Below are 18,976 nucleotides of genomic sequence, written 5' to 3'. Positions count from 1 at the left end.
CTTCTCATCAAATGAATCTCAACAAAGGTGACATACTTAATGCCGCAATGCATGCTGGGAGTCATGAGTTTTATAAAATTGTGGCTCCCAGCATGCATTGCGGTGTGAAGTGTGTCACAATTATAGAGATTTATTTGCTGATTCTGTACGTCTGATCGCTGTTAATAAAATATTATTAGTGAACAATATTATTAGTATCTATTAACAACAAATATTATTAGTATCTATTAACAACAAATATTATTAGTATCTATTAACAACAAATAAATATTTTTGATCATTAGTGAAATTAATTAACCGCTCAAATGTTTCTTTATGTTGATTAAAACCATCATCTTCGTTCATGGTTTACTTTGCAACAAATTATGTGTTTTGGTAAACACTGTCACAAACTCACATACATCACAAACATCTAAACCTCAGTTAATTCTCAATAAGAACTTCAATAGACGTCTGACAGAAATAAAGTCAGTCTGGTTAGTAATAAGTGAAGCTGGTAATGCTGTTTGTGGAGTTGTTTAATCCTCCTCTGATGAGATCTTCACAGATTTAAAGTCTTCTTTTCTCTTCAGTTGATTTCATCTAAGACTGTGGCTGAAGTCAGTTGTAGTTCTTGTGTAATTAACTCTAACACTGCTTCAGTGTTATTTTTAACACCCTGCTGGTGGTTCCCATATAAACACTGAGCTGGGATGAAATTTATACTATGGTGGCTCCCAGAATGCATTGCGGCATGAAGCATATCACCATTGTTGAGATTAATGTGCTGATTCTTCTGTGTGTGTCTGAATGATGCAATAGTTGCAGTAAAAGGAACTTTCAAAAAAAAAAAAAAAAATCATGGATCAAAATACATACACAATAATAAGCATATTATCCTCAACAATGGTGATATGCTGAAATGCATATAAAATACATAACATGTTTTTATTTCATTTATTTTTTTATCCAATTAATTGAAGACATAATCAACAGATTAATCAGTTTTCAACAATAACTGTTAGTTGAGGTTTCATGCCACATTATTGGTGACACAGTATCTGAAGTCTGAATATCACACTATTACAGAGCTAGTGTAAATATGTGACTGATGTTGTGGAAGGAATCAGGCTGAGAGCAGGTGGACAGTCATTCGAGGCTTTCTCTAGATGTTGCTCAGAAATCAACAGCGAGAGATGTGAGTATCAGTGAAGATGACGAAGGATGAAGAACGATGTTCCTCTCTTCCTAGTGAAGACCGACTATTTGTGTTGAACCATTATATTGATCCCTTTAGTCTGGCTCTTATTAATGATAACAGTATTTCTGATTCTGAAGTCATATGATAGAATTTATTTAATTTTGTTGTTTAAATAAATTGTTACAAACAGATATGAGACTGTGTTGAATAAAAGACAACACAACACACTCTGACTAGTGACCATTCAGGGCAATAATGTCATATCAAAAGCATTTGTACATAAGGATGATACTTATCAGGTTAGCATGACAAATGTGTGGTAAAACGATATGCTCTCATGTCAATACTCATTGAACTATTGTATTTTTCTTTTCCTTCTTTTCTTCTTTTTTGCCCCCGTCTTCTTGTATGCATGGCTAATTAACCCTTCACTTGCTTTAGTAGTCAGGATCCCGACTCCAGGGACCAGGACATTGGCAACTATACCCACAGCTGTTAATGCAGTGACTCCCAATGCAACACCGGCTCCCTTTGCAACCTTCTTCAGGATGTTCTTCGGTTTCTTCTCCTTCTTCATCCTCTTCTTTTCCTCCTCTTTCAATTGCCGTCTCCACTCTTTTTCCTCGGCTTTCAATGCAGCCTTCTTCAGATTCCTCTTCCGTCTTTTCTTCTTCTTTTCCAATCGCCGTTTCCACTCTTCCGCACCCTCATTCTCCTCTTCTTCACATGTGGGTGATAGCAGAAAGTTTTGTGAATAAGACAATCTATAGCGAGCTTAATTTATATATAAAGGAAGCATGTTTGTGCTGAAGAGACTGACAGCGACTATGTGCCGGTCCGATTTAACACTTTACACTAAAAGAAAATTTAGAAACAATTTTCACTCAGAAATTGCTTGTAAAATTTTGCAAACAATTACAAAGAAAGAGCAAGCAAGCAACACATTCAATCAAACATAAAACGTTGAGATAAAAAAAAATGAAAAAAGGTGAAAAACAAAATAGTATAAAAAATAATCTAATAATGAAACAAACTCTTGTTGTTTTATATGAAGCTTAGAATTTTTTTTACAGTGAGTACCTATTTGAGAACATATTGGAAATATGAGCACATTCAGATGTAGAACTCCATCCATCCATCCATCTTCATCCGCTTATCCGGGGCCGGGTCGCAGGGGCAGCAGTCTAAGCAGGGATGCCCAGACTTCCCTCTCCCTAGACACTTCCTCCAGCTCTTCCGGGGGGACACCGAGGCGTTCCCAGGCCAGCCGGGAGACATAGTCCCTCCAGCGTGTCCTAGGTCTTCCCCGGGGTCTCCTTCCCCGGTGGGACATGCCCGGAACACCTTCCCAGGAAGGCGTCCAGGAGGCATCCGGAACAGATGCCCGAGCCACCTCAGCTGACCCCTCTCGATGTGGAGGAGCAGCAGCTCTACTCTGAGCTCCTCCCGAGTGACCGAGCTTCTCACTATCTATCTCACTTAGCTATCTCTAAGGGATCGCCCAGCCACCCTGCGGAGAAAGCTCATTTCGGCTGCCTGTATCTGGGATCTTGTCCTTTCGGTCATGACCCACAGCTCATGACCATAGGTGAGAGTAGGAACGTAGATTGACCGGTAAATCGAGAGCTTCGCCTTGCGGCTCAGCTCCTTCTTCACCACGACAGACCGGTACAGCGACCGCATTACTGCAGAAGCTGCACCAATCCGCCTGTCAATCTCTCGTTCCATCCTTCCCTCACTCGTGAACAAGACCCCAAGATACTTGAACTCCTCCACTTGAGGCAGGAACTCTCCACCAACCTGAAGTGGGCAAGCCACCCTTTTCCGACTGAGAACCATGGCCTCGGATTTGGAGGTGCTGATTCTCATCCCAGCCGCTTCACACTCGGCTGCAAACCGTCCCAGTGCATGCTGAAGGTCCTGGTCTGATGGGGCCAGCACGACAACATCATCCGCAAAGAGCAGAGATGAAATCGTGTGGTCCCCAAACCTGACCCCCTCCGGCCCCTGGCTGCGCCTACAAATTCTGTCCATAAAAATTATGAACAGAACCGGCGACAAAGGGCAGCCCTGCCGGAGTCCAACATGCCCCGGGAACAAGTCTGACTTACTGCTGGCAATGCAAACCAAGCTCCTGCTCCGGTCGTACAGGGACCGGATAGCCCTTAGCAAAGGGTCCCGAACCCCATACTCCCAGAGCACCCTCCACAGGATGCCGCGAGGGACACAGTCGAATGCCTTCTCCAAATCCACAAAGCACATGTGGATTGGTTGGGCAAACTCCCATGAACCCTCCAGCACCCTGTAGAGGGTATAGAGCTGGTCCAGTGTTCCACGACCGGGACGAAAACCACACTGTTCCTCCTGAATCCGAGGTTCTACTATCGGCCGGATTCTCCTCTCCAGTACCCTGGCATAGACTTTCCCGGGGAGGCTGAGAAGTGTGATCCCCCTATAGTTAGAGCACACCCTCCGGTCCCCCTTCTTAAAAAGAAGGACCACCACCCCGGTCTGCCAGTCCAAAGGCACTTTCCCCGACCGCCACGCGATGCTGCAGAGGTGTGTCAGCCAAGACAGCCCCACAACATCCAGAGACTTGAGGTACTCAGGGCGGATCTCATCCACCCCCGGTGCCTTGCCACCGAGGAGTTTCTTGACTACCTCGGTGACTTCAGTTTGGGTGATGGACGAGTCCGCCTCCAAGCCCTCAGCCTCTGCTTCCTCAACGGAAGACGTGACGGCGGGATTGAGGAGATCCTCGAAGTATTCCTTCCACCGTCCGGTGATATCCCCAGTCGAGGTCAACAGCTGCCCACCTCCACTGTAAACAGCGTTGGTAGGGCACTGCTTCCCCCTCCTGAGGCGCCGGACGGTTTGCCAGAATCTCTTCGAGGCCGACCGATAGTCCTTCTCCATGGCCTCACCGAACTCCTCCCAGGCCCGAGTTTTTGCCTCCACAACCACCCGGGCTGCAGTCCGCTTGGCCCGTCGGTACCCTTCAGCTGCCTCAGGAGTCCCACAAGCCAGCCAGGCCCGATAGGACTCCTTCTTCAGCTTGACGGCATCCCTTACTTCCGGTGTCCACCACCGGGTTCGGGGATTGCCGCCTCGACAGGCACCGGAGACCTTACGGCCACAGCTCCGAGTGGCGGCGTTGACAATGGAGGTGGAGAACATGGTCCACTCAGACTCAATATCTCCAGACTCCCTTGGGATCTGGTCGAAGCTCTGTCGGAGGTGGGAGTTGAAGATGACAGGGGATTCGGCCAAACGTTCCCAACAGACCCTCACAGTACGTTTGGGTCTGCCGAGTCTGTCCAGCTTCCTCCCCCGCCATCGGATCCAACTCACCACCAGGTGGTGATCAGTTGACAGCTCCGCCCCTCTCTTCACCCGAGTATCCAAGACATACGGCCGGAGGTCAGATGAAACAACCACAAAGTCGATCATCGACCTCCGGCCTAGGGTGTCCTGGTGCCATGTGCACTGATGGACACCCTTATGCTTGAACATGGTGTTCATTATGGACAAGCTGTAACTAGCACAGAAGTCCAGTAACAGAACACCACTCGGGTTCAGATCAGGGGGGCCGTTCCTCCCAATCACGCCCCTCCAGGTGTCACTGTCGCTGCCCACGTGGGTGTTGAAGTCCCCCAGTAGAACGACGGAGTCCCCAGTCGGAGCACTTTCCAGCACCCCTCCCAGAGACTCCAAGAAGGCCGGGTACTCTGCACTGCCGTTTGGCCCGTAGGCACAAACGACAGTGAGAGACCTATCCCTGACCCGAAGGCGCAGGGAAGCGACCCTCTCGTTCACCGGGGTGAACTCCAACACATGGCGGCTGAGCTGGGGGGCTATAAGCAAACCCACACCAGCCCGCCACCTCTCACCATGGGCAACTCCAGAGTGGTGAAGAGTCCATCCTCTCTCGAGGAGTGTGGTTCCAGAGCCCAAGCCGTGCGTGGAGGTGATCCCAACTATCTCTAGTCGGAATCTCTGAACCTCACGCACAATCTCAGGCTCCTTCCCCGCCAGAGAGGTAACGTTCCATGTCCCTAGAGCTGGATTCCGCGTCCAGGGATTCCACTTAGCACCGGCCCCTTACGGTCCCTCCTGCAGGTGGTGGGTCCACGGGAGGGTGGCCCCACGTCGCTCCTTCGGGCTGAGCCCGGCCGGACCCCATGGGGGGAGGCCCGACCACCAGGCGCTCGCATACGGGCCCCAACACCGGGCCTGGCTCCAGGGTGGGGCCCCGGCTGCGCCATACCGGGCGACGTCACGGTCCTCGAATTTATAGTCGTCATAAGGGTTTTTGAACCGCTCTTAGTCTGACCCTTCACCTAGGACCTGTTTGCCTTGGGAGACCCTACCAGGGGCATATAGCCCCAGACAACATAGCTCCTAGGGTCGTTCGGGTACTCAAACCCCTCCACCACGGTAAGGTGGCAGTTCAAGGAGGGGCAGATGTAGAACTGAGGCAGTAATTAAAAAGGAAGACAGTTACACGTTTAAAGCTGCTCTAAGCGATGTCACTTCTTGATGACGTTCTAAGTCGTTGTCAAACAAAACGGAGGCTAGCTCGACCCTCCCTCCTCCTCCTCATCCCGTCCCCTCCCCCTCCCTTCCGTGTTCCCTGAAACAGGCTTTTACAATGTAAATTCGGGGCTTCGCGCGTTCCTTCTCCTTTTCCCTCTTCTTTGTTATTTGTTCATCGGAACGTTGTCTCTTTGGTCATGTGTCGGCCATATCAAAATTCAAGAGAATATAATTCTAATGTTTGTCGTTGTCGTTGTCTAGGACATCGGTCCTCTTGCTAACTTCCCTCTTCATGCTTCTCTCTCTTCTCGGTCCAGGCTGGGCCAGTTTGTTGTTGTTGCCGTTTGTGGAGCCTGTGGTGTCTACAGCGACCGAATTTTTTTACAGTGTGTTCAGGGGACAGGCAGCTAGCGGATAGTGAGGAGATGTTTGCTGGATGTGACAAAAAAAAAGATGTTTTTGCCTAAAAAAACGTGTGACATCGCTTAGAGCAGTGGTTCCCAATTCCAGTCCTCGTGACCAGAGACAATTTATATAAGAGACATGCCACTTCCTCAATCCTCAATAGAACTATATAAGGAAAACCCGTAACGGCAAAGATGGCGGTTGTATGCACATGTCCCGCCCCTCCCGCTGGAAAGCCAATCATCTGCTTTTAACAGTCAAGCTGGGAAACATTTAAACCTATCGTCTGGTTCCACTGACGCATGCGCACAGTTGAGGTTTTGCGACAGCGAGTTGTTGTGTGTGCAAGATCAGTGACAGGGCGCATATTTAACTGAAAGAACCATATGGAATAAAACCATAAAACCACATTTCTTTTACTGTCTATGGAAAGGAGTAGGACAAGCAGAGAGAGAGAGCCCCGGTCGCGCGCGCTCTCTCTCTCTCTCTCTCTCTCTCTCTCTCTCTCTCTCTCTCTCTCTCTCTCTCTCTCTCTCTCTCTCTCTCTCTCTCTCTCTCTGTCTCTTTCCGAAGCCAGGCGAAAGTCTAAACAAGACTTCACCGTCTCCAAATTAAGCGCTGTCTTGCTCTCTCTCCCGCACAAGATTTTTTTTCCCCTGAATTACCGTTGGGTGTGAATTGTGCTAAAATGCGTTGCCTTATCTTCTTTGAAATGCGTTCCGCACATTCAGCTGACATAAAATTACTCTCTAAATAAACGAAAAACCTATCCAGTGATGTAATGTTTTCTGTGTTGACACTAACCTTGTGGGATGTCCATAACTGATGGGATAATCACACAACCGTATGACACGTCCAATTCGCGAACTAATAACTGCCAATATGGCGGCCGAGTGGCACGACTTGCCTAAAAGGACTTTGTCGTGACCCACTGCTCTGCACATTTTGTATGTCTCCCTTATTTAACACACCTGAACCAGATCACCAGCTCATTAGGAGAGACTCCATGAACTGAACTGAGTGTGTCAGATAAGAGAGACATACAAAATGTGCAGAGCAGTGGGTCACAAGGACTGGAATTGGGAACCACTGGCTTAGAGCACCTTTAACCATTTGCATTCATGTATCCACATACCATCATCATCTTCTTCATCATCTTCGTCATCATCATCTTCATCATCATCATCATCTTCCTCATCATCATCGTCATCATCTTCATCATCATCTTCCTCATCTTTATCGTCGTCATCTTCATCATCTTCATCATCATCATCTTCCTCATCTTCATCATCTTCATCATCATATTCATCATCATCATCATCATCTTCATCTTCATCTTCATCATCATCGTCATCATCATCATCATCATCATCATATTCATATTCATCATCATCATCATATTCATCATCGTCGTCATCATCATCATCATCTTCTTCTTTTTCTTCTTCTTTTTCTTCTTCTTCTTCTTCATCTTTTTCTTCTTCTTCTTCTTCTTCACCATAATCATCTCCATCAGTGTCCGACATTTCCTCTTTTGATTCTATAAATATAAAATTCACACAGTCAAAAAATCAAATGAAAATGGTCAGTGTTTGTCCAGTTTACTTCTGTTTTTTTATTTCATTATCTTAATTTAGGATTGACATTGGTTTAACCCTCTTGGGTCTGAGGGTGTTTTGGGGCCCTTGAGTTTTTTGTCATGCCCTGACATTTGTGCTTTTTTCAGTTGCTAATAAACATATTAATGGAAGAAGTGTCATTCCACAGATTCAGCACGAACTAGTAGGCAAGCATAATATGTGAGCAACATGTATGTACATCCCAGTCAACACGTTGATCTCACAGTGATGTCACCAACAAGGAAACGACATAAAACAACCTCACACCTCAATGCACACCTCAAATCATCACTTAATTAATTACTTATTTTATTTAATTAACTTCAACACTGCTTCAGTGTCAGTTTTAACGCGCTGTAGAGTGGACCCCAGGAGACACAGAGCAGTTTTAATTTAAAGGAGACATATCATGCTTTTAAATTGTTCCTTTTTACATATAAATCATACATTTGTAGTCTATTTAAAGCGGAACTGCAATGCTTGGGTCTGAATTCCTCATTATTATAGCTCCACAGGCCCCTTTTCTACCCCTTTTCTGATGTGCGTCTGAGAGCAAGTCGTTTTGGTGCGGTCTCTTTAAATACAACTGAGACACTTCATACTCCGCCCCCTCTCCAGGTTGCAGAGGTGACACTCGGTTCAACTCCACCCCGTTCGGCCATTTTTGTAGTTTGATAGCAGAGATACGATTATCTAGCGGCACAGAAACTTTTTATTCACACGTTATTAACAAAATGTCAACAACGGAAGACTTGTCCAGCCAGCCTTACATGTTCGAGCCAGAGTCGGAGCAGGAGCGAGATGAAAATGAAGACGACGAACCTGTAGAACAACGTCTTCATATGGATGTATCGCAATGGTGTGTACTGTATTTACACATGAAACTTTGGTCTTCCGACCTTTTACCACCGTGTCGATTTATTTTGATTAATATGTGCGAGGGAGAGAGAGCAAGACAGCGTCTAGTTTGGAGACGGTGATGTCTTGTTTACACTTTCGCCTGGCTCTGAAGAGAGAGAGTGAGCGTGCGCGCGACCGGGTCTCTCTCTCTGCTCGTTCTTTCAGTTAAACATGCGTCCTGTAACAAGCGCGGCAGTTCATCTACATTAAACGGTGTAATGAAGCGTGTGGGTTACTACATCCAACAACCGAACATTTTAACTTACCCTCTCGTAACTTCTGCATCCTTTAGCTTGGACTACAAAATTGCAGCGAGAAATAAAAATGGCGGATTGCTCGAAGTGTTGGGCCGGAAGTCAATGTCCTTATTTGGCAGTTCCGCTGCAAATACTGTGACGTAATAGTTCAAAAAACGTCATAGATAACAGAAAAATCGGAACAGGTTGAAAAATATGACCAAAACTGAATATAAAGATATCAACGAAGCACCTGAAGAGAATAATTTCATATTTTCTGTACTTCTTAACACTCCAAATATACAACAAAATGCATTTAAGGGCTAAAAAAGTGCATTTGGCATGATATGTCCCCTTTAAAGGCACAATATGTAACTTTTTTGCTTTAAAAATAGCAAAAATCACTATATCTATGTTATATATTTAGTTGTGTACTTACATTATCCCGACTGTTTCCAACAACTTTCAAACCAGGAGAAATTTGTAATTTAATTCGAAGACACGTCCCGTTTCTTTATTTCCATTTTGTCGCCGTCAATGGCGTCATATCCACGTTGTCCCTGGTTTCTGCTCGTACTGCCATAGCAACCAGAGCTATGAACCAGAGCCCTCTGATAGTAACCAAAGCGACAGACGCAGACAACTGTGTAGTTCGCAGTGTCTATTTGCACGCTGTTGTTGTTTCGTTCAAACATTATGGACCATGGCAAGCAGAATTTGGATAAAAAAGGAGAACTAAAACGAGAATCAATATCAGCGCGGTGTTTTCGAGATGCCGAGAGCTCCCATACAGTATATAAACGAGAGCTCCACGTCCGAGACTTCGACCGCTCCTACTGTACTTTATTAAACAGGTGAGCACATTTACATAAAACTAATCAATGTTATATAGTTCAACAATGATAAAATGTTAGAATATGATCTGTATGTTATTCTAATGTTGATCTAGCTTACTGCTAGTCTCATACAGACAAACTAACACATTCATTTCAACACATTCAAATGCAGTTTAGTGTGATAGTGTAATGTTAGACCAGGTGAAACAGCGCTGCGTTACCTCACAAGCTTAATTTGTCTAATAAACTGACCTGCGAGTAGTAATTCTGCACTCGCGTGTAGTTTGGTAGAATGAAATGTCCATATTCCTTTTATATCCGCGGGACTCACGTCGCATGTGGAGCTGATAACGTTAGCTGTCTCTTAGCAATCCCAACCTGCTTCATATCACAGTCATGATAAAAACATCGATGTATTTACTCATCCATAAACATTATTAGATCGGTCGGCTTGACGTTGACGACAAGATCCATAATTCTTAGCAAATGTGATACTATGTGAGTGTCATATAAGTTTATTTAGTTTACACTGACCTGTATATTTTGATGTCGTTGTGTCTTTTGCAGTCACTCTGAGTCTCTCAGCATATGTCTTTAGTTTACACACTCTCTATCTAAAGAACTGAAATAATGAAATCTTTTTATTCTATTTGTTATTTAGTTTGTTTTCAGTCTTTTTGGCTTTATGACATTAAACAATCATTTCAAGAACCCATCTCTCTCTCACGTGTGTGTGAGAGAGAGATGAACTGATGAACTGCCTTTCATTCATTTCATCTCAGATTAGGCCTGTCACGATAATTAAATAATCAGAAATATATCTGTGTTACTCAATCCTTCATGAATTCTAATATAATGATTTAAGTGGTGTAAAGCCATTTCATATCTTGTTGTGAGGGACAGAAGAAATTTTACATCGTTAAATTAAAGTTTACGCAAACTCGTCGTCCCTCCGCTGCAGCTGTCAATCATTCTCCATTCAGCATTCAAACAGCACGTCAGGACGGTTAAACTCCTCGTCTACCAAATTTAATAATCGTGACAGCCCAAGCTTAGATACCCATTTTCCAAGCAGGATTTTACCACCTTCAACTCATTTTGAGTATACCGACCGAGTCCCGATCCGATACTTCTATAAGCGAAAAAACAGATCCAGGATGATCCTTATTTTTTATTTAATTCACCTTATTTTAACATTCAACAACTCTGTTAACAAACAGAGCACTTCTGTGAGGTAGCTTGAACAATCAAGTAATAAATAACATGAATTCTATACTTTTGCAGAGCTTGAATTTCGGTGCGGGAATGCGGGGATTGCGCATAATTTAAACCATTTCCGCAATGTTAGCTTTTATAATGCGAGAAATTCCCGCACAAATATATTTGCTTCATCTCGCAGCAAATGATTTTAAAAAAAATTCACAGATGCGAGAAAAATATGTCAAACTGTCTTTTATTTTCGAATTTAATTCCTCAATCAGCGCTGGACCGGCATTTTCTGTCTTCCGCTGAGCCCTGGCCGTAGACAGATCATATGTTTCACGCTGTCAATGCAGTGGTCTGCGTTGCGCTGATCTTATTCACACTATCGAGTGTAGGTGCAGCATTCTAACATTGAGTCATAATGAGCTGTTTGTGAAGAAATTATCCGCTTCCAAATTATGTCATTTTAATCACGAAATTGAAACATTAAAAACCATTTTGCTCTTTTTGGTGTGCGAGTGGTACTAGAGCGCGGCAGCAACGAACCAACTGATCAGCTTACAGCGTAACAACATTGAATGCTCGGCTGAACAGCTGATCATAGCTGTACAGGGCGCCTTATTATTTTTCATCTCCATAAATATATCTAGTAGTAAAGCTAATGCAAGGGCTAGAAATCTATTCATCTTTTGCTGATACTTCCTTGTCATCGTGGAGAGCGCAGTTCATGGTTGCATAGCAACGACAGACGCCACGGAGAGCAAGCGCTTGTGAAAAGAAGCAGACAGCGGCGCGCCCGCGCTTTTGTAAGCTGCTCATCACAAATAAGGGGAGTGGCAACGCTAGTAGCGTCCACAGTGGTTTCCTCATGATGTGCCGGGGAAGAGAAACACCTGTGTTGCATTAGCAATCAGGGATCAAAGCCATAATGGTATGATGTATTTGTTGTTTGGGAGGGTTTGCCGAGGCTGCCGTGCTGGGACGTGGGTTGGAGATAGACGCGTGCGAATGGTGCGAACAGACTGGGAGGGATATTTTGTTGGGGTTTTCCCCTTAAAGGGACTGTATGTAGCTTTTTAGGTATTTTATTATCTAAAATCAATATTTTTATTAATAAATATGCCCTCAACGATGTACAAATACCTATGCCAATGATCAGACTAATCCTCGTAAACGAAGAATTTATTATTTTTATATACATGGGACGGGTAGGTCCACGGAGGCTTCCATGTAATTCCGCCATCTTGAAAAACTATAATAGCAGAGAGGGACAAAAAGTACTGGACCAACGCGTTTCCACAACGCGTTTTCGTTCAGAGCCAGGCGTCACGTGACTGAAGTCAGCAGAAGGAGAAGCAGAGCAGAGAGAGGCGCTTGTCACTGCCGCGGCAAGTTTAAAAGGCTGCACTGTACGGTTATTTATACACCATTCATTCATACATATGCTGAGTCACAGGATAAGGAGTCCTCGTCGTCGAAAAAGTCCAAAATAGACCGTAAAAGGAAACGTGACCGGAGATTACAAAAACAAGGGTTAATGTCGGGATAGCTAATGCAGGAGAAAGCTTTTAAAAGAGACGCTGAAGTTGCCTGCTTTCTTCTCGACAGGAAAGTCAATGTTACGGTCTTAATTACAAGCTTTTTTTTTCATTGCTTGGTTGTGTACTTTATTATATAGACAGTAGAACATTTATAGTAAAAGTTAAACAGGCTCTTTGATGAATAGCAGCTATTGAGTAAAGTAACATTAGAGAAGTTTTTTATTATATAGACAGAAAAAATAAACTATATAAGTTTTTTATTATATAGAGAAGTACTTTATTATATAGACAGAAGAACATTTATAGTAAAAGTTAAACAGGCTCTTTGATGAATAGCAGCTATTGAGTAAAGTAACATTAGAGAAGGCTCTGATGATGATGATATCTAACAATGCATGTAGGCTACTTCAAAAAATATAACGAGTAAAGAAGGCTTTATTACTACTAACTTAATTACCTTAGTTAATGTTTTTCACAGTCAGTAATTCATACTGTAACATTCTTTTTTCGTTGTTTCAAGTTTCAGTTTGTTTTAAATAATATACCTGTTCACCCGAAGAAAAACTCGAAGTGCTATTATAAGACATCCTGTCATAGCTTTTTGGTACATAACGGCTACCGTAGATGCAACGCGCATTTGAAAAAGTGAGGCGCTGGAGAGCATTATTCGTTTGAATGCAAAATACAATTTCACCACTAGATGGGAGAAATTCCTACTTACAGTCCCTTTAAGTGATTTATATGACTTTACATGAGGTTTGCAGTGCAATGAAATTATGCATGTTATAGGTGATCACATGAATTGATTTAATGCATGTATTTAACAACCAATTGGTAACCCCCTGCTGAATATATTGTCCTGTTTGATTGATGCTTTATTTCTCTTTAAGCTTATTGATTAAATGTTATCATTAATTACAAATACATGATTAGAATTGTACCTGTCACTGCATCAACCTGCTGTCCCCCCCCATTTTGGACAATCATAGTTTTAATACTATGATTGTCCAAAAATAAAATTGTTATATTTATATCTAAGAAATTGTGTACTTGAGTGTTTTGGTTATTGAGCCACAGAAAATCATTGGTCCAGTAGAGAACCTGTAAATCCCCCTTATTACGAGTTAGGGTGGTTACACTTTCACTTGTTTTTACACTTGTTTTTCACTTGGTTTTACACATCTAGAGCAAAAATAAAAGTGCCACAGTGTTTGCAAAGCCAGTAATGTGCTTTTAGAAACTGCACTCCTAACTCTTACTGTAATCACAGTAGTAAGTTTCACAGAAGGAAATGTATGTTTTTCTTAATGAAAACTAACATCTCTACCTTGTCAGGTTTGAGCCTGTTTCTGTTTTCATCAAGGACGTTTGCAACGGCACTAAAAAGTCTCTCACTGTCCATGTCACATACACAACAGTCATTGTACTGGGAAGGAACTCATTCACTTTATTTCTGGTTCAGCACTACAGGTCAAGTATGCATGGCAATGGTATTGTTTAGATCAACACGTGACATCTCCCCTTTTAAAGACATACCCTCAACTTATAAAGTTTTCAACATATTCCACAGCAAGTCTTATTTGTCATCATTACTAAATTGCATGCTTAGTCGCAATTACACTCTCACTGTACTTACAGTAGTAACGTATAGTGCATACTATTCATCAAACCTGTTCAATAAACCTAATGAACCAAAATATCTCTTAGCAAAATCCTAACCTCAGATCTTGCGTGAAGTCATATCTTTTAAGTCAACAGTTAGGTATAAATGTAGCTTAACTGGTCTAAAGTCACTAACTTGAATATTAATCACAGTGCTAAGACTTGGACATATAGCTACTAACACGTGTACAATATTTAAGCTTTACTTGTGCATAACATAGTCATCAAATCTCTTTGGCAAACATCTTGCTCTGGCTGGGCGCTCACGGACTGACAATGGCAGCTGTGATGATGCCTTGAGGGACCCAATATTTGTAGGGGACACTAGTGTCTCCATCTGCTCTTTAGGTGTGCAGTCTGGGTCAGCAATGTCCGGTGTCACTTGAAGTGCTGATTTGTCAGGATCAACAGACAGGTGAATTCTGTTGCATCGGTAGGTGGTTCCATTTTCTGTCATGACAGTGTATGATCGAGGGGTGGTATGAGGTTGTACCACAATTGCTCGGTTCCACACGCGGCCTTGTCTGATACGGCAGCTTTCACCAGGTTGCAGGGAAGGCAGTTCTCTCTTTCCCCGGTTATAGTAGTGTGCCATCGGTTGTTGTCGAGCCACCAACTCATCTCTACCTTGCACCGTGGCTTGAGGCATCAGTTTACGTGAGGTTACAGGCAAGATAGACTTGAGACAGTGACCCATAAGCAATTGTGCTGGAGTGACTTGGAGTCCGCTAATAGGACTTGTCTCGGAGATCAAGCAGGCACTTGTAGATGTCCTTGCCATCCTCTGCTGCTTTTCTCATTAGCTGTTTTATTGTTTGCACAAACCTCTCACTCCGTCCATTAGACTGAGGATATGTAGGACTAGATGTCACCAGGTTAAAGTTCCAATCTGCTGCAAACTGGCGAAAAGCATGACTGGCATATGGCATATTGTCACTCAACAGCATGTCCAGCACTCCATGCCTGGCTAAAAAGAGACGTCAGCTTGTTGATGATCTCTTGTGCTGTCTTGGTTCTCAGACTCACCACTTCAGGGTACTTGGAGAAGTCAACGACGAGTAGGTGATCTGTTCCATTAAAAGTAAATATGTCAGAATCCAGCTTAGCCCATGGACGGTCTGGCACTTCATGTGGCAACATTGGCTCCTGGGTGTTGCTTCTGTGAAATTTTGCACCCACACTGCAACGAGCAATTGCATCTTGAATGTCCCTAGACATCCCAGGCCAATACATGATAGCTCTGGCCCTGGTTTTGTACTTCTCAATGCCTATATGAGTGTCATGTAGGGCGGAAATAATCTCCTGTCGTAGAGACTCTAGGATTACTACTCTGTCTCCTACAAAAACAAGTCCATGTTCAATGTATACTTCATCTCACCTGCCAAAACTGTTGCGCTAGGGGAGGTACACTTGCCTTGTGAGACGGCCAACCTCTCTGACTCACTGCTCTTACTGCCTGGAGAGTCGGGTCACTGGCTGATGCTTGCTGGATCTTTTCAATTCTTTGGCTACTCATAGGTAGTACTTCACTAATGCTGTGTACCCGTAGCTGTTGTGCATCCTCTATGTTGGAAGATGTAGCATCACTGGTCTGATACGCTCGGCTTAAGGTATCCGCAATGTACATATGTTTTCCAGGGTGGTACTTCACATCGATGTTGTATTTCAACAGGCGTAACAACATTTGCTGGAGCCTTGGTGAAGCCTTGTGCAGTGGCTTTCTGGTGATCATCTCAAGTGGTCGGACTGTACTGTCACTGGTCTGCCATACACGTACTGGTTGAATTTTTCAGTTGCGAAACAGATTGCCAGCAGCTCCTTTTCAATTTGAGAGTAATTTTGTTCTGATGTGGTCAGAGAACGAGATGCATATGCAATGGGATGACTATCCTGCAGCAAACAGGCTCCAAGACCGGTTGATGACGCGTCACACTGTATCACAGTGTCTTTGGTCATGTCAAAAAACTTGAGCACTGGCTTGCTGCTGATAAGTGTCTTCAACATCTTGAGAGCTGCTGCATGCTGCGGTTCCCATGTCCATGCTGTATCTTTCTTGAGTAGACTACGTAGTGGTGTTGTCGTTGTGGACCGATTAGGTATGAACTGTGACAAGTAATTGATCATGCCCATGATCCTTAGAAGATCCTCTTTTGAAGTTGGGTCAGGCATGTCAGTTATGGCTGTCACTTTTGACTCGTCGGGCTTCAGACCTTCCTTGCTGATCACATGGCCCATGTACACGAGTTCAGACCTCTTGAATTTGATCTTTTCTTTGTTGAACTTACAGCCCATGGATTTAGCACGCTGCATCACATCATGTAATGTCTTGTCATGTTGTTTCTCATCTAGTGAGGCGACAATCAAATCATCTGCAATAATATGCACATCTGGGATGTCCCCAAAAACCATCTGGTTTCTTCGCTGTAGGACTTCGCTGGCACTTGATATTCCGAATGGCATTCGCTGGAAGGAATATCACCCAAAGGGAGTATTGAATGTGCACAGGTCTGCACTGGCTTCAGTGAGTGGAACTTGCCAGTATGAACTTGTCTGATCAAGCACAGTGAACATTATTTTCCCTGACATCTGGCTGATCACATCAGAGCTGGTTGGGATCATGAAGTGTTCCCTTCTAATGGCGCGATTCAGATCTTTAGGGTCAAGGCATAAACGAAGTGAGCCATCTTTCTTCTCCACTACCACAAGACTGTTGACCCAGTCTGTGGGTTTTGATGTTTTACGGATGACGCCAGCTGCTTCCATATCATCAAGCTTTTCTTTAAGACGATTATGAAGACTCAAAGGCACTCTGTGCGGCGAGTGAATTACAGGTGACACATTGGGCTTCAACTTAATGTCATATGGTTCTGTGAATTTTCCAAGACCACTAAACACATCAGGGTACTGTGCAATCAGATCTTCTTGAGTTAGTGATTTTTCAATGTTGTCCACTCTTTGAATGAGTCGAAGACCAGAGCATGCTTGACGACCTAAGATGGTTGGTCCATTTTCAGTAGTGAGGAAGAAGTCATAGCTTGCTTGAGCACCCCTGCGCGTCGCGCATTTTAGATTAACTTTTCCTATGTGCTCTATGCTGTGCTTTCCATATCCTGACAGTCTAGCTGAAGACTTGTAAACAGGGATGCTGGTGTATCCTGTTAGCTGTCTGAACTGTGACAGTGGCATACAGTTTGTATCTGCTCCTGTATCTAGCTTCATTTTAATCTTGTCCTCATTAACAATTACCTCTTCATACCAGCAGGGATCAGAGATCTTGTGTCATTGAGTCAATAAAGAAATGTTCGAAATCAGACTCCACTGTGTGTACAGTTGATGCTCCACGACCACGACGACCTCTGCTACGATAGCTAGGCATTCTGGCTTGACATAGATCTGCTGTGAGGAACAGGGCGAAACGTTGCTGCCACTTCTTCCACGCGGCGCTCACATTAGGACAGTCGAAGTCAAACGGCTCGGGTGGCTTATAGTGTAGAACATCCATTGTAAAATATTCGGCCGCTGTTCAATGTTCTAATCCTTGTGTATTAAATTAACGATAGACTTACTTCTGTTCTGACACCATGTCACATACACAACAGTCATTGTACTGGGAAGGAACTCATTCACTTTATTTCCGGTTCAGCACTACAGGTCAAGTATGCATGGCAACGGTATTGTTTAGATCAACACGTGACAGTCCACAGAGCTGCAGGGGGCACTGAGATACTGGGTTGCAACAGCAGCCATAGAATACCTCCAGACCGCGCAGACATACTCGCGCTTTCAGCTTCAAGCTGCTTCCGTGTTCTACTTTGTCGGCATTTAATCAATAGCGTCTCTACAACAAAGTGATGTCATGCCGCACGCGTTGCTGTTTCTGTGTGGAGTCAAAAGGGTTTAAGGGTGCTTTCACACTTGGTTCGATTGCCTGTTCCGAACCCGAGTTCGATTGCTCCCCCCTCCCCCTGCCCCCGATGGACTGTGTTCACATTATATTATTTGTATCTGAACCGCAGTACGCTTGCGTCATCAAGCTGCAGCTGGTAACCACTATGAAAAGAAGTCAAAATGGATAGAATTGCTCGCTTCACATTTGTTTTTGTTTTTTGTTTTTTTAACCTTTGGTTTTGTTTTCAAAGAAAATACAGAAACACACTTGCGTCTGTCTGCCGCAAAAGTATTAAAACCGTTCCAAAGACAGCGGGATGTCCGCCGAAGACAATTTTTGTGGAGGCAAGCAGAAATCATCTCTCTGCTTGCAGTGCGTCAATCCCGCTTTTCGTCAAGGTAAGTGTATACCCTTTTACAGTTGTTACACACGCACGCAGGCACGCACCACATTATACGTCATGTGGCAGGATTTGTGAATTTTAATAGGTATTCTGAACCTACAAATACACTTCCAGATACATATGCACGCACACACATACATAGAAGTCCAAAGCGCAGAGGACGGAAAGGACGCAAGAATGCCCATATACAGGAAACAGAGATATCAGCAAAAACCCCGTCTGAAGCAAGAGACGGTTGATGTTGCAAGGCTCAGTCATGAGACTTAGTTCCTTTGGAAAAAACCCAAGAAACTGCATTAGAACAATGTAACCCAGTTCCGTATAAATATGACTGCATTTTTGACTGTTAGTTGCTGCATTTTTGATTTTGATGTCGATTGCATCCCTAGAGAGAAATCAAATCTCTTCTAGTTTAATCCCAGCAAACACATTTACGTTGTGGCAACGTCTCTGGCACGTTGCATTTCTGCTATGGCAACGTCGCTGTCTACGTGCTTGCAACATTGTAACAACGTAGAATTGTAAGACGCGACAGGGCTGTAGCAACGTTGTTGCGCGACATTCAG

The 18,976-nt window shown here is 43.8% G+C and overlaps 1 protein-coding gene across 1 annotated transcript; it reads right to left on the bottom strand.

Annotated features, from left to right (window-relative positions):
* Window positions 1–900: 900 nt before the first annotated feature.
* Window positions 901–10,293, bottom strand: LOC311089849 (uncharacterized protein). The gene is made up of 3 exons (XM_084124858.1): window positions 10,247–10,293; window positions 7,257–7,661; window positions 901–1,900 (listed from the first exon to the last, which is right to left on the bottom strand). The coding sequence occupies exons 2-3, from the start codon at window positions 7,645–7,647 to the stop codon at window positions 1,536–1,538; spliced, it is 756 nt and encodes a 251-aa protein (XP_083980984.1). The 5' UTR covers window positions 7,648–7,661; window positions 10,247–10,293; the 3' UTR covers window positions 901–1,535.
* Window positions 10,294–18,976: the final 8,683 nt, after the last annotated feature.

The sequence above is a fragment of the Abramis brama genome (assembly GCF_963993115.1).
Source record: "Abramis brama genome assembly, chromosome: 1".
Classification (NCBI taxonomy): domain Eukaryota; kingdom Metazoa; phylum Chordata; class Actinopteri; order Cypriniformes; family Leuciscidae; genus Abramis; species Abramis brama.
Note: the sequence above shows the minus strand (reverse complement) of the source record. Positions and strands in the feature narration are given on the sequence as shown.

What these genes read in the sequence shown, in the direction of transcription:
- LOC311089849 (XM_084124858.1), bottom strand. Translation starts at nt 7,647, where the DNA reads ATGTCGGACACTGATGGAGATGATTATGGTGAAGAAGAAGAAGAAGAA. An exon ending in TGATGAAGAAGATGATGATG is followed by an intron (nt 1,901 to 7,256) that starts GTATGTGGATAC and finishes CCACATGTGAAG; the next exon opens with AAGAGGAGAATGAGGGTGCG.